This window comes from Lipophrys pholis (assembly GCF_963383615.2).
Source record: "Lipophrys pholis genome assembly, chromosome: 4".
NCBI classification, from domain to species: Eukaryota; Metazoa; Chordata; class Actinopteri; order Blenniiformes; family Blenniidae; genus Lipophrys; species Lipophrys pholis.
Window position 1 is genome coordinate 22,261,097 of NC_137637.1, and position 14,043 is coordinate 22,275,139.

Below are 14,043 nucleotides of genomic sequence, written 5' to 3' on the forward strand. Positions count from 1 at the left end.
TATAGCACATCAGTAATCGTGTCATGGACGTTGCAGCATACTTGAAGCCAGTCCCAGGACAGAATGACACAAGCAAACATGTTTTCCCCCACTTAACTAATTATTACAAATACATTTTTCCTAAAAACCTGAGAACCATATGCCTTTATCTCGCCGTCTCCACTAATCCTTGATGGCGTTTCATTTCCCCAATTTCCCGCTGTTGCTTTCTGTCATTCTGTGGGACAATTCCTTCAGGAATTTTACTAAGATAACACAGCAAACAACTCTTGGGGGAGTTCATATCCAAATATTTGACAAAATTGTTCTCATGCAGTTCCCCCAAAAAACTGTTCTGACGTTTTTTTAAAAAAAAAAAAAGAATGGGCCACATCAAAATAATTAGTTTCAGCAGCGTACCTGTTGAACACATAGTTTATGTCCTGTTTTTGTTTTTGTTTTTAAATTATTTTATTCTTTTGGAATAATAAAGAAGCAAATCAGACTCTTCTATAAGAATTCCCTCTAAATTCATGCATTGAAGATTATATAATTTATTATGTCCAATCATACTTTGAATTGGACTTGAATCTACTTCTTGTTCTATTTACACAACAATATATAATCTATAGATCCCAACTGTGCAGCATTAAAGTACTCTTTCAGGGTGCCACTATCGTTTGTTATTCGTACCCCTACCCCACCCCCTTCCAGTGAATACATTGACTTAGGGGGACATCTACAGGTAGAAATGGGAATGAATAAAGAAATCTAGGCAATACGTTCATCTTACTGCTTACTCTTATTGCTGAATTTATGTGGCAAGGCAGACTATCTTGCTATATCTTTATGCACTCGGATTAAAAGATAGTTATTGACTCTGTTTCCGTCAGAAATACACACACAACCATTTATATGTTGGAACAATTTAGTTTACCAGTTAGTCTTAAAAGCACAGGTACAAGAAAACATCAAGACTCGGACTGGGGTTAGGATTATCTAACCCCGAGAGTCACCATCTAGAGTGAAATACATGTGTCTGGACTGTAGAATGTAATAAAAGACAAAACCCATGCATGCATAGGACGAACATAAACCCCAAGCTCAGGCAGGATATGGCCGATCAGAGCACTCGCATTTACAATAAACAGACATTTGAATATGCCCTCAATGTACAATTGTTATCTGAATGTGTGTGATAAAATGATGTACTGGGCAAATTAATCAGATAAAGTTAGAATGTGTCAAGAAAGAAACCATGTAGTGTATTCTTACAATTATTAAAAAGATATAAGAAACGTGTGAGTACCACTGTTACATATTTTTGCAAATCTTCTGTGTTCTTTGATTTGCTATGATCATATGATTTTTTTTTTCATGTCATGATTTTAGTTTAAATAAATCAAAACATAATAAATATAACTATTAGTAGTTGAGGAAAAACGTCATCACAGAGAGACTGCTCATCAACCTTTAAAAAAAAAAAAAATGTTTGCACTTTCCTAACATAATTGATCAGATGGTACACTGGACTGTACCACAGCTGTCATGATATGGTCTTTGGGCCAAAACCGGCCCACCCAAAGGTTCAATCACGTTGCAAGCAATAACAATATAAAAACACAGAGCCTGCCGTTTCTTGAAAGAAGCCTTTTCTATCCCTGATTTGCCTACTGTAGGTTGCACTGTTTTATTAAAATCACCAGACCAAGAACTAAGCAGCAGATTGATGCTGTACTTACAGTTTACCACTGACTTTCTTTCTCCATCTTTGTGCACTGAGCACATGCATCGTGGCCGCTGCAGAACACTTGCAGGGTGGGAAACAACAGGCTTGTTTCAACGTCTATCTGAAAGTAACACACACAAGGTTACTTTATCTTTCAAAATATATTTTTTTTACATGTTATATTTTGCTAAAAGTCCATTAATTGTATGGTTTCCAAAATGTGCATTGCCCTGCACGAAACCAAAAAAACCCCACTATAATTTTACTGTTCCTGTCCAAAAGAGATCACATTGATCTATACGTGGTCCCTGAACTGAACCGAGTTGGACATTACAGTTTTATATATCTAAATATGTTAAAGTAACTACTCCAATAATGGTGCGCTCAAAGTTAGTCTACAGGATAAAATAAACTGATGGTGATTAGGACCCAGGGAAGACTGAGCTCAATAGAGGGACAGTGGAGTGTGTGTCTGAAAGGGCTAAAAAAAAAAAAGAACATCAGCACACACAATCACACACTACAATATGTGACAGTCACTGCCATACACAGCACGGGATTGGAGGAGGAAGGGGACTGTTGCAGGAGGGGTGAGGAGCAAGAAGAAGCAACTGAAACCATCATGCATCCAGTCATCGGCGCATCTCGAACCAGGAATTTATAGATTTGAACAGTTTGATGGCGAGTCCCACTTTGACAAGAGCCTCACTTCAAATAATGACTTGACTCTACTTGACTTTCATTTTCAGGCGAAGGATGTAATTGTTATACTTTTTCACGAAACAACAAGTCAAAACTGGATACTCTGGTCTCACGTAAACCACGAGTGGGACTGAAGCAGAAACTCAGTGACCTGTGAACCTGTTTGGTTTGAATGAGACCACATAAACAGAGGATCATGGGTAAGCAATTTCATGTTTAATATTCATCCATCCATCCAGTCGTTTCATAACCTCACTGGCTCGAGCAGGATCATGTAAAGCTTGAGCCAATCAGCTGACATTGGTCAAAAACGCTACATCATTTGCTCATAGGAATCTTGATAGAATTTAAACTTGGCTTGTAAGTTACTTAATATGTTCTTGCAATCCAGTGAAACCAAATTCAAAAGATGAACAAAAATATTATTCATGAGTGAATCTTTATATCAGGTCAGGTCACCTGCAATCCTCCCAAACACGTGTTGCATAACCTTGGACCAAAATGGCCTAAAAACATCAACGCACAACAAAGTTTCTTTAATTGTCTTGTATATTATTGCCAGCAGCTAGTAGTCTTGACAGAGCAGCCTGAAGACATGTTCCTCATTGTGGTGGGTTTATAATGCCATAATGATAAAAACAACTGTGTTTTCTTTCATTCTTAATTGTAAAACATGCTTTAATGTTAATGTGCTTTATCAAATAAAGGAAACTAACAATGTCTTTTGTTTCAAAGTGCTCTGAATAAGCCAGATATAAAAGTTATTGAAAATCAGGGAAATACGCTGCTGAGTGTAAACGTGGCTTATCATCCGTGCTTTCTGTGTTTTCAACTTGCATCTACATCTGTTTTAAATTAGTTATTTTGAAATGTACACATATTCACACGTGGAAATCGGTTGTCATTTGCAATTTAATGGTGATAAATTCATGAAATCAGCCGGACTATGTTTAAGAATCACATCATTTCCTACTACTAATATATATATGCAGATATGAGGCAGAGCTTCAGTATATTCATAATGAGTCATCTGTCGTCTCTACACAGGACATCTGCATATGAAGACGTTAAAGACACAAATGGAAGAAGTTGGAAACAAATAATGGCTGACAAAACTGGTCTCATGATCGCGTCCGTGTCAAATCCTTCACTTCCTAATCTCACCACCACCCCATGGGAGCCAAGTCCCACGGTTCATGCTGATGTCGGTGTTGTCACAAGCTCCCAGTCGCAGATCAAGGACCTGTTTGGGCTGTTCTGCATGGTGACCCTTAACCTTATTGCTTTGCTCGCCAACACTGGCTTGATGGTGGCCATTGCTCGTGCGCCTCACCTGAAGAGATTTGCATTTGTGTGCCACCTCTGTGCGGTGGACCTGCTTTGTGCCATCCTCCTCATGCCCCTGGGCATCATATCCAGCTCACCTTTCTTTGGCACTGTGGTGTTTACTGTACTGGAGTGCCAGGTTTACATCTTTCTTAATGTTTTTCTCATCTGTCTGTCCATTCTCACCATTACAGCCATCAGTGTGGAGCGTTACTTTTATATCGTACACCCGATGCGCTATGAAGTCAAGATGACCATCAACCTTGCAGTTGGAGTCATGATCCTGATCTGGGTGAAGTCCCTGGTCTTGTCTTTGGTCACACTCTTTGGGTGGCCAGCTTATGGACATCAGAGCTCTATTGCAGCAGGTCACTGTTCACTGCATGCGAGTCACAGTCGTCTGAGAGGAGTATTTGCTGTGCTCTTCAGCGTGGTTTGTTTCCTGGCTCCTGCTGCGGTTATCTTTGCAGTTTATTGTGCTGTGTACAAGGTGGCTCGTTCTGCGGCCTTGCAGCAAGTCCCAGCTGTGCAAACATGGGCGAATGCAAACCCTGCCAAGGATCGTTCAGACTCCATCAACAGCCAGACTACCATGATTACCACCACCCGCACTCTGCCCCAGAGACTGTCTCCAGAGAGGGCATTCAGCGGAGGCAAAGCCGCAATCACTTTAGTTTTTATCGTCGGCCAGTTTTTGGTTTGTTGGTTGCCTTACTTCATCTTCCACCTGCAAATGTCTCTCACCGGCTCCATGCATAGCCCTGGGGACTTAGAGGAGGCTGTCACCTGGCTGGCCTACTCGTCCTTCGCAGTTAATCCTTTTTTCTACGGCCTTCTGAACAGACAGATCAGGGAAGAGCTCATAAAGTTCCGACGTTGCTGCCTGACGCAGCCTGCCGAGATTGGAGCATCCAGCCATGAGGGCTCCTTCCAAGAAAACTTCCTCCAGTTCATCCAGAGAACTACCAGCAATGCTGAAACTCGCACCAGTGGTCCCAACTCGAGTCCAAAAAACACGTTAAACCAGGGGATTAAGATTCCTGGACAAGTACCTGAGGAACATGCTTGAGCATTGAATTACAGACTGTTGTGCTAATATGCAAAGTCATGTGACGTTATGTTTTTTTTAATGTTTGTGGCCTATTTCTCCCCAAAACAATAGGCTTAAATATCTTTAAAAACACTGGTGTGTGTGTATAAAGGCATATTGTTATATTTCTGCCTCTATTTAATACTATTAACATACAAATTGTAAATAAAGGGCAAGTGATGATATCCAGTGTTTTTCATCAAAAAAGGAAGAACTGCAACAATAATTTCAGTAGACATGCAGGTAATGATATATATAACATATTATATCTAAAATGATAGACCTTGCTAAACGAGGATCAGTCTTTTAATACATATTGAATGTTCAGTACATTAAACCATTCATTTGTCATCGGCTTTTTCAATCTAGCCAAAGGTGCTATGGCTGTACTGTAATTTGACAAATTTAAACCTCTCCCAGGTTTGCAATGTTTGATAATTGTTTGACATGTTTTGTATCTAAATTTGGAATCTTAACTGAAATTAACATGTCTAACAGTCATTAATGAGACCGACTCTATTCCAGAAATAGATGAGCTGCCTCGTCCGTGTCACTCATGCCAGTAATGACACACTGTATAAGGATGCTTCATTGATTGACCATGTTAACATTTGATTAATGCAAATGTTTTTCTTCATAGATCACTGAATTACAGTCTTCATTGAGAAATGCTACCATGAATACCTCTGAGTTCCTGTGTGAAACAGATATGTTGATAGATGGCGAATGTCATCTGCTCCTGTCGTCATGGAAATTGAATGAGGCGCTGACTCACATAGCAACAGCAACATTTCAGCTGGTTGTACGCTTTGGCGTTAGATGCTGATTGGAGGGTGCCAATTCATATGCAGACGGCTTACACAAGGTCCATAAGTTCAGAAAGAGACTCATAAAATGTGAACAGAAGCCGAAGGTGGGTAGAACCAAGCCCTGTGAATATGGACTGTTAAAATAGTGCCGTGGATTTGGTGAGGTGGAGATAGCGACTTTACAATGGAAATCATTACTGAGCATTGATAACGCTCTGAGAGTGGTGACAAGGTGCTATTTTATGGCCTCCGCTCTTTGTATTAGTCCTTCACAAACAGCAGAAAAGACAGAATAGTGTGGTTATAGCAGATAACAGTAAACGTTGTTCTGCCGTATGCATTTCACTTAGGAAAGAATATGCTGCTCTTACATAACTGCGCCTTTGTGCTGAAAACCTCGGCGAATGCTACATTAGCTTCCTGACCTGGTGGATATTGACTTTGTGTAAAAAAAAACAAAAAAGCAAATGATATAAAAAGTAAAATTACATAAATAAGATTAGAGGGTGCGTCACACATTCAGGATAATACTCAAAACATTCTCAGGTATGAAAGACGAAGATTTAATCTTTTATGACTCAACTGGATCACATTGAAAGTTATCAACAGTGCAGAATTATTGATGTCCTTAGTATGGAAATACACTAAATTGAATATGTTTGAAATAAGGAGTTCTTAGAACTAAAACATTTTGATACAATGCCCACAGGGACTGAGTTATTTTCATACAGAGCAATTAAAAAGAAAAAAAAGAAGTGGATTATACTATTTATGTTTAATTGGACCACTTTTAATTTTATTTATTTATTTATTTATTTATTTATTTATTTATTTATTTATTTATTTATTTATTTATTTATTTATTTATTTATTTAATCATGAACACGTACAAAAAATTAAAAAGAAACAAACAGAATAAAGTAATGAGTAATCCAGAGATCACTCGACACACGCTCCAATTTTACAATATGTGTGTTACATGTTTGAAAAGGGGGTGGGAAGACACTGGTTGCTTGACGTTTTGATGTTCCAATGAACTGAATAAAAGCTGCGATATGTATCTCTTTTAAAATTTCTAATCCTTTTTCGTGTGTTCCCTGAAATACCCAATGATGCTTAAAGCTGTTTGAAAGATTGTGTTCCTTTTAAAAGGCAGATGAAATAAGCACCCTTATACTGAAATAACATAAAGGCTTTATAAACATTAAAAAACTTTCATACTGATGAAGAAGAATTCTAAATGTGACTTGTGTTTACTATTATGTTTGAAATTTGAATGATCAAGCATGGTGTCATACTATGTTCTGAATATTTGATTCAGGTGCTCCAACTTGTAATTACACTAAGAGCCAAAGCAGTTGCATTTGTGTTAGTCTGAGAAAACTAGTTTGCCGAACTATTTTGGCTTTTCATGACGTTCTCAAATTCATGAAATCCTTCAAAGTAACACTTACCTAAAAACTTTTTAATCATGTGTTCTGTGAATGTGGTGCATGGCAGAGTCGCGGTTCAAGCTCACATCTTATGTCATGAGTTTTGATCCAGGTCGAATATTTCTATGTGGACTGTGCATGTTCTTTTCTTTTTCTTTTTTTTTGTTTAGCACTACTGCATGTTAGCCTGCGTTGCCTAAATTGTGCCTGTCTTCCTGTGTTTGCCCTCTGATGGGCTTGCGAGCTCTTCCCTTGCCTTCCACTTTAGTTACTTAGGATTAACTCTTGCATCTGGTGACCTTGAAATGGATACGCAGATGGGTGGATTCTGTCAGTGTCATCAGCTTGCCATGATTAGATTCAAAGATAACAGGAAGTAAGGTCCAAGTTACCAAATATTGAAGGAGCATCCACTGTATACGTGCAACAGCAAGGAACCTGTCAGACCCTGAAACACTGTTATTATAGTAATCAGCTACAATATTCAAACTCTGCTAAGCCACTTTGTAACATAAGATTGAAGAAACCTGAGAGTTAAGGTAATTCCATCAAAACAACATATTTGGGGCTGTGCACTTCAGAAGTGTAACACTTAAACACATAAAAACATCAACAAATTATACAAATTTGACTGAAGGTGGTTAAAAACTTGCTTTACGTATTGGGACAATTTATGCATCTGTTCACGTGACAGGTGGCATACATTTTTTTGTTAACCATCATAAAATCTTCCTTTACATCATTTCAATCTAAATATGCACTGGCAGATGTTTATGATCTGACTGCTGTGTAGAGAGGGGGGCAACAGCAGGAGCAAACAGCTTTCACAGAGCCAGGTGTCTATAGAATCAAATTTTTTCCATTCTGATCTCACCTGACTGGTGGCGGCAAAAATTCAGTCTCATTTGTGACAAATATTTATAAAACTTACTATAGCAAATCATCCAAAAATGCACAAATGAGCTTTTTTTCAGATCTTCAGTGATTAAACATATTAATTCAGTTTTACAAATAAATGCCTAAAGAATATAGAATATGTGACGATTAAAGCTTCCATATCAAATCAAACAGTTTCCTTTGATTTTATTGAATTTAATTATTTTTATATTTAGTGAAATCACAGCAGTGTTTCAGATTAGCTCAACAGTTGAGACTTTGATGCTTGTGTTCTAGTTTTGCTTGTTCAGAAGGCTTTGATAAACAGCACACACTGGGACAACATAAAATTAATGAAACTAAAGCTGTCATTTAAATTCGGATACTGCACCTTATGTTCCTTCATTTTGTGTAAGAATAGACTCCTTCAACCACAAATGCAATCACAGCACAGTCTTATGGAGGCTCTTCATCACTGATTTACACATGAACCGTTTACTCATCAACTTTTCAGTTATACATTTGAGTACCATGGGCCTGCATCTCAAGCGTGAAAGACAATGAACTATTTTGGTCTGGTTAAGTGGAAAATCCAGCTGCTTGAACGAGGACCTATTAGTACAAGAACAAACTACACTAACAACCCATGACCAGCAGAGTGCGCTATATGCTAATTTGTCTCCCCTTCTTCTTTTCAATTTGGACTTACTTGACATAACGGCTTCCTGGAATCTTCAGTAAACAATGAAATACATGTTGTCTGCAAGGTGTCCAGGCAAAATGAAAATCCTCATTAAGATTTATAGGATTCTGATATCAGATTGCTGACTGTCTGTGGAATCTTTGATGTTCAGATTAGTGGAGGTGATCATACAAACACAGCATGTCGGCAAACAATCTAATTATGCAGATATGTACAGCATGTCCACAATGTGAATGAACAAATGATTTTTAGAGGTTCACTGCTGGAATAAGATGCACTTGATTGGGTTAGGGAATGTTAGCTGGGGTGGTGGCAGTCTGACGTGGCAGTATTGTCAAGGGAACTGCTCCCCGTGGAAAGAACATGTGAAGAAATGAGATGACTTAACAAACACACATTGCATGCATAAATAACAGGTTCATCAGTGAGCAGAAAATATAAAGCTGGTGAACAAAGTAAAGCTTGGTAAGACCAGGCAATTTTACGCCTCAACAATATGCAGAGAGGTATGTGTGGTAAGTCTTTTGCAAGAAATCATCACATCCTTTCTGCCTTTGGATGGTTTATGGAACAATTATTTCCTGAGTAAGCTTTTAACAGTGTCCAGAAGATTTTTTTTCCTCTCCTCTTTTTGTCTGTGTTAGCCAGCATTATAATAATATGTAATGTTGCAGAAAGGCATTGCGTTTGGTACCATTGTAGATAAAATCAAAATAGACATCACACAGCAATGACAATAACTCCTGTTAACGAGTGCTGTCAGTGTTTGGACTGCGAGTGGTGGAGCCAAGTTCCTGCTCAGAGGGATGATTAGCAAGAAGCTGCTAAAGAGGGAAACAATTTGTGTTTAATTGACCAAACGCTGTCCTTGTGAAGACAGGGCTGTTTATCATCACTCGTGCAGTATTTAAGAAAGAACTCAGAGTTGTTTTAATGTCGTTAGGGATAAATATTTCTCACAAAGACATGAATGAGGCCTTCTGTTGGATAGAGGGGTGGAAAGTGTCACTGAAGACAGACCTGCAAAAGGCAATCAAGGCATTCCTCATCAAGGGCGAGTGCAGTCAGAGGAGTACTATGTTCCACCAAGGTGTCATTGACAAGCCCTGCATCCTCTAGCAACACTGTATTCATCCTCCATATTTCCATTGCTGCCAAGGAGGGACACAGCTCGGCTTAGTGGAAATGAAGGACCAGAGACCAGCAGGGGAACTGATGGAGGTGGAAGTGGATGTACACTCGGAAGAGCTGGATTTCACCCACGGTGACCCGAAGCCTCCGATCCATGACAGGGATCCCAAAAGAGTCAACAGCAGTCTGAAGGTAACAGGTGTGCTGTCACACAGATTCCACCAAAACATGTAGGCCTGAACAGAGAACAGACAGCAAGCGACATCAAATGTAATAAAAACAGTGAGTAGTCTGTAAAAATCAACTTTCTGCTCATTCCATGCATACCATTTATTGTGCTCTGTGGAATCGTCTGTACACAGCAAATGTATAGTCAGGGTCATCGACAGTACACCTGCAAGTGATTTGAAATGATTGATGAATACTGTTTGAACAAATGTAGAACTGATCATTTAGTCCTCAGTGATAGATTCTCAATCTCCATTGTTACCAGATTGGTAACCTAATGTTGAATTCTTTGTAAAAACAAGTCTTGCAGAATGTTGGCCTCAAATGGACATATTCATACACATAACAAAAGGTTTTTTTTTGCTGTCTAAAAGATTTTACAGAACATAAAGAACATTAAATATGTGCAGTATTTCTTTCTTTGTGGGGCCTGAAAAGAGGTGGATCTTGTATAACGGTTCATACACACACACACACACACACACACACACACACACACACACACACACACACACACACACACACACACATTTATAGGTGCGTCAGTAAGATTTGTGGCGTCTGAAAGACTGTAGGGTGGAGATTACAGTTCCCCATGATTGTGCACATGTTTTGATATGAATTTGGCATTACCATTATATTTAAACTTAAATTTGGAATATAGTTGTGATGGTCAGGGTCGAGAAAATACATGATGTCATTGGTACATCCTCACAAAGATAATGCTGCGGGTTAAGTATGTGTGCCCTACACTGAGGATTTTCAAAATGCACAACCCATGGCAGTTGTGAGGTTGGACCTGCCTTGTGGGACCACAATTGACAGCACAACATATTATATGTGGCCTGTCTTCAGGTTAAGCTAGACTTTGTGAGTGATGTTACAATTCGGCTCAGGGTGGGGTCAGTGACTTTTGCTTTGTAATGGGAAAACTGGGGCAAGGGACCAGAGAATGCATGATGTCATTGAATGAACCCAACAAATATCAATGAGTGTGTGTGTGCGTGTGTGCGTGCATGCGTGTGTGTGTGTGTAGGTTATGTTTGAGGATGTGATTGCAGAACCCCCCTCGGTGCGGAGCTTTGATAAAGTGTGGCTGTGGAGTCACGCCCTGTTTGAGGTGTCCAGACTGTGGTGCTACCGCCTCATCTCCCTCCTACTGGCTGTGCCTGTCTCACTGGCAGCAGGGCTCCTCTTTGCTCTGCTCAGCTGCCTTCACATATGGTAGGACTGACGCTCTTAGAAGAGGTTGACTTATAGATAAAGATGAGCTGCTTCATAAATAATCATTTGGTAAAAGTGATTCCAACATTTTGACGTGAATGGCTTTTCCTTTTGCTATTTTAGCTTGGAAGACAGAATATTTGGAGAGAGTTTTTTTTTTTTTTACTATTAACCATTCAGTCTCATGTTTTATTCTCTACCTTGTGGCGTTCCAGGTTGATCATGCCCTTTGTACAGCTCCTTCTCATCAACATGCACTGGGTCCAGACTGTGTGGGCCAACATATTGAACATTCTTATCAGTCCCTTCTTTGCCAGTGTTGGAAAGTGCTGCAGTCAAATCGACATCTATTTTTCTGACAAAAGATGAAAAACAGATCGTAGAAGACACCTTACATCTAAATGTTTGCTCAAAGTGGAAGTTTTAGAGAAACAGTGGTTACAGACTGCAAATTATTCTCTGGCGAGAAATTAGCATCTGTATTTTGAATGTCTGCTATTATTTTGTAAGTTTGCTGTTGTGTTTTGCGTGCTGAAATCTTAAGTCGAGTTGATCACTTTGTCATGATGCATGAAACAAATAAATAAACAACTTAAATCTGGCTCCGGCATTCGTTATATGTCATTTTCTGAAACATGCTTAATCAACATATTAAAGTGGATTAAAACACTTTGACACCATGGTTTACAAGCTATCATATACAAAAGGAATTCTTATCGTTGTTGTTGTTAACATTAGACTGTATGCTGGATTAGATAAAAAACAACAAAAAACAACTGAGACACTGAGTGAGACTGAAAGTATATGTGTGTGGATGCATTAGTCGAATCTGGGGAACTTCGATCAATACAGGGACTTGTGTGAGTGAAACTTAAACTTTATAACGAGGGCGATGACAGGTGTGATAGCAGGGATTTGAAGAGTGTACCACCAATTGTACACTTCTTATTTAAAGACAATAGTTATATAACATCCTCAGTGGAAAGGCTTTTTTTTTTTTAAGTTATTGTAGACAGTTCTTTCACAACACTTTCAAAGTTTCTTCAACTTGCACGTAGAAACTATCCATTCATAACGGTGAGCCTCCGGCGATAAAGGGAGAGGAACTGCCAAGACAGGATTACTTTTAAAAAAAAGTAGCATTATCAAGTGAAACTGGATGGATAATAGGAAATAAATGTCAGAGCCTTGGCTACAGGTCCATCTCATCAAAATCTCTGGTATTATTTCAGTCTGCAATCCTCAAAATAGATGATGAGATCAGCCGAGGACCAACATATTTTGGAGGTAAAAGAAATAACACTCATTCTTAAAAGAAAAGAAATAAAACACAAAATGTCATGTAAAAATGTCAAACTAACTTGAAGTGGGTGTTGTGTGGTGGTTTAGTCTCATGATGGTGTTGGTGTTTTGGGAATATGAGTCTTGATTAAACTTTTTCTACTTGTGGGAGTTTCTCTGTGGAGATATAAAAAGGTAAATACCTATAGACTGAAAAAAGCAGTGAAATATTTTCACAGACAAGGTAAGTGACATGTTTTTTTTTTAAATTCTGAATGTGTCAATGATTGACACCACTTTGTAACTGTAAACAAGCAGGAATGTTGCTACTTTCCCGTTTGCTATTCTCAAATTTGCTTTTACTCAGAATAGCTTATAGCTTTTCTTAAGTAGGAATTCCTTCTCTGGTACATTTTGAAAGTAAACGGTAGTTCTTGATGCAAATCATATAATTTGCGAACGGGTAGAAGTAACTTTGACAAAAAGTGAGCAGCCATAGCATCGAGACCACTGACAGGTAGAGTGAATAAACATGAATATCCATTTAACGTGGTACTTGTCACGAAGGTCTGATATATTAAGCAGCAACTGAACGTCTTCTCTTCATATCTGATGTGCTTGAAGTAGAACAAAATTGCAACGACAGGAGTTTGAGCAGGTTTGACAGCTCAGCGAACAACATGATCAGAGGGTCTCTCTGATTTGCAGTGGTCACTACCTATCAAAACGAAGGAAAAGCAGTGAACCATTGACATCATGGGAGGCCAAGGCTAATTGAGGCACTTGGAGCGTGAAGGGGTCTGTGGGGTCCAACTAATGTAGTTCTAACTGTTGCATGTAACTCCGGACAGAGGATTTACACGTGTTCAGCAAAAAAAAAATGTATTCACCATACTCAAGCACTATTGATTTAGTTCTACCAACAGTTGGTAAAACATAAAACGTTTCATACTAAATGTATTTTTTGGGGACCTTGGTTTATTTTTAGGGTGCACCATAAAGGGATCGCTATCAACATTTGTCAAATAACCTGAGTTAGTAAGACTCCCCGTGCCCACTGGATTATGTGTGATTCTAAATATAGCTCAGAGAGTATGGCGTGTCGATTTACATTAAATGGTGGGCAAGAGCTGTGCAGTCTCAGCTAACTGCACTGACACCCGTAGACACAGAGGTATGCCCACCACCAATCTCTACAGAGTTATTTCTGTCTGTCTACTTTCATGCCGAACTGGCCTCCAATGCTTCCACTGCTACCCCAAGAATACTCCTCTAATTGGCTTGGCTCTCATTCACATGCACTCTGATCTCATTCCACCTCGCCCTCCTCGTCTCTGTCTCTGTCGCTGGGGAACTGGGACAAGGAATGCCAATCCATGCCCTGGAGTCACACTTCCTGTATTTTTCTTACACTCAACAGATTGAGATAAACAGGAACAGAGATCTGTGCTCGCCATGAACCTCTGCTCCACTTTGTAGGGTCTATGTCTGCACTGCCCTCCCTCCCACTGCTCTACTTTGGCAGCCCTTCT

At 39.2% G+C, this 14,043-nt stretch overlaps 2 protein-coding genes across 2 annotated transcripts; both read left to right on the forward strand.

Annotated features, from left to right (window-relative positions):
* Positions 1-2,261: 2,261 nt before the first annotated feature.
* Positions 2,262-5,010, forward strand: gpr61l (G protein-coupled receptor 61-like). The gene is made up of 2 exons (XM_080460902.1): positions 2,262-2,610; positions 3,458-5,010. Exon 2 carries the CDS (start codon positions 3,513-3,515, stop codon positions 4,803-4,805), a length of 1,293 nt encoding a protein of 430 aa, XP_080317028.1. The 5' UTR covers positions 2,262-2,610; positions 3,458-3,512; the 3' UTR covers positions 4,806-5,010.
* Positions 5,011-9,832: 4,822 nt separating this feature from the next.
* Positions 9,833-11,599, forward strand: LOC308108297 (caveolin-2-like; the record flags this gene model as incomplete). The annotated part of the gene is made up of 3 exons (XM_080461127.1): positions 9,833-9,970; positions 11,043-11,230; positions 11,446-11,599. 3 exons carry the CDS (start codon positions 9,833-9,835, stop codon positions 11,597-11,599), a joined length of 480 nt encoding a protein of 159 aa, XP_080317253.1.
* Between the last annotated feature and the right edge of the window lie 2,444 nt (positions 11,600-14,043).

Coding starts and splice junctions, on each gene's coding strand:
- gpr61l (XM_080460902.1), top strand. CDS start 3,513: ATGGCTGACAAAACTGGTCTCATGATCGCGTCCGTGTCAAATCCTTCA.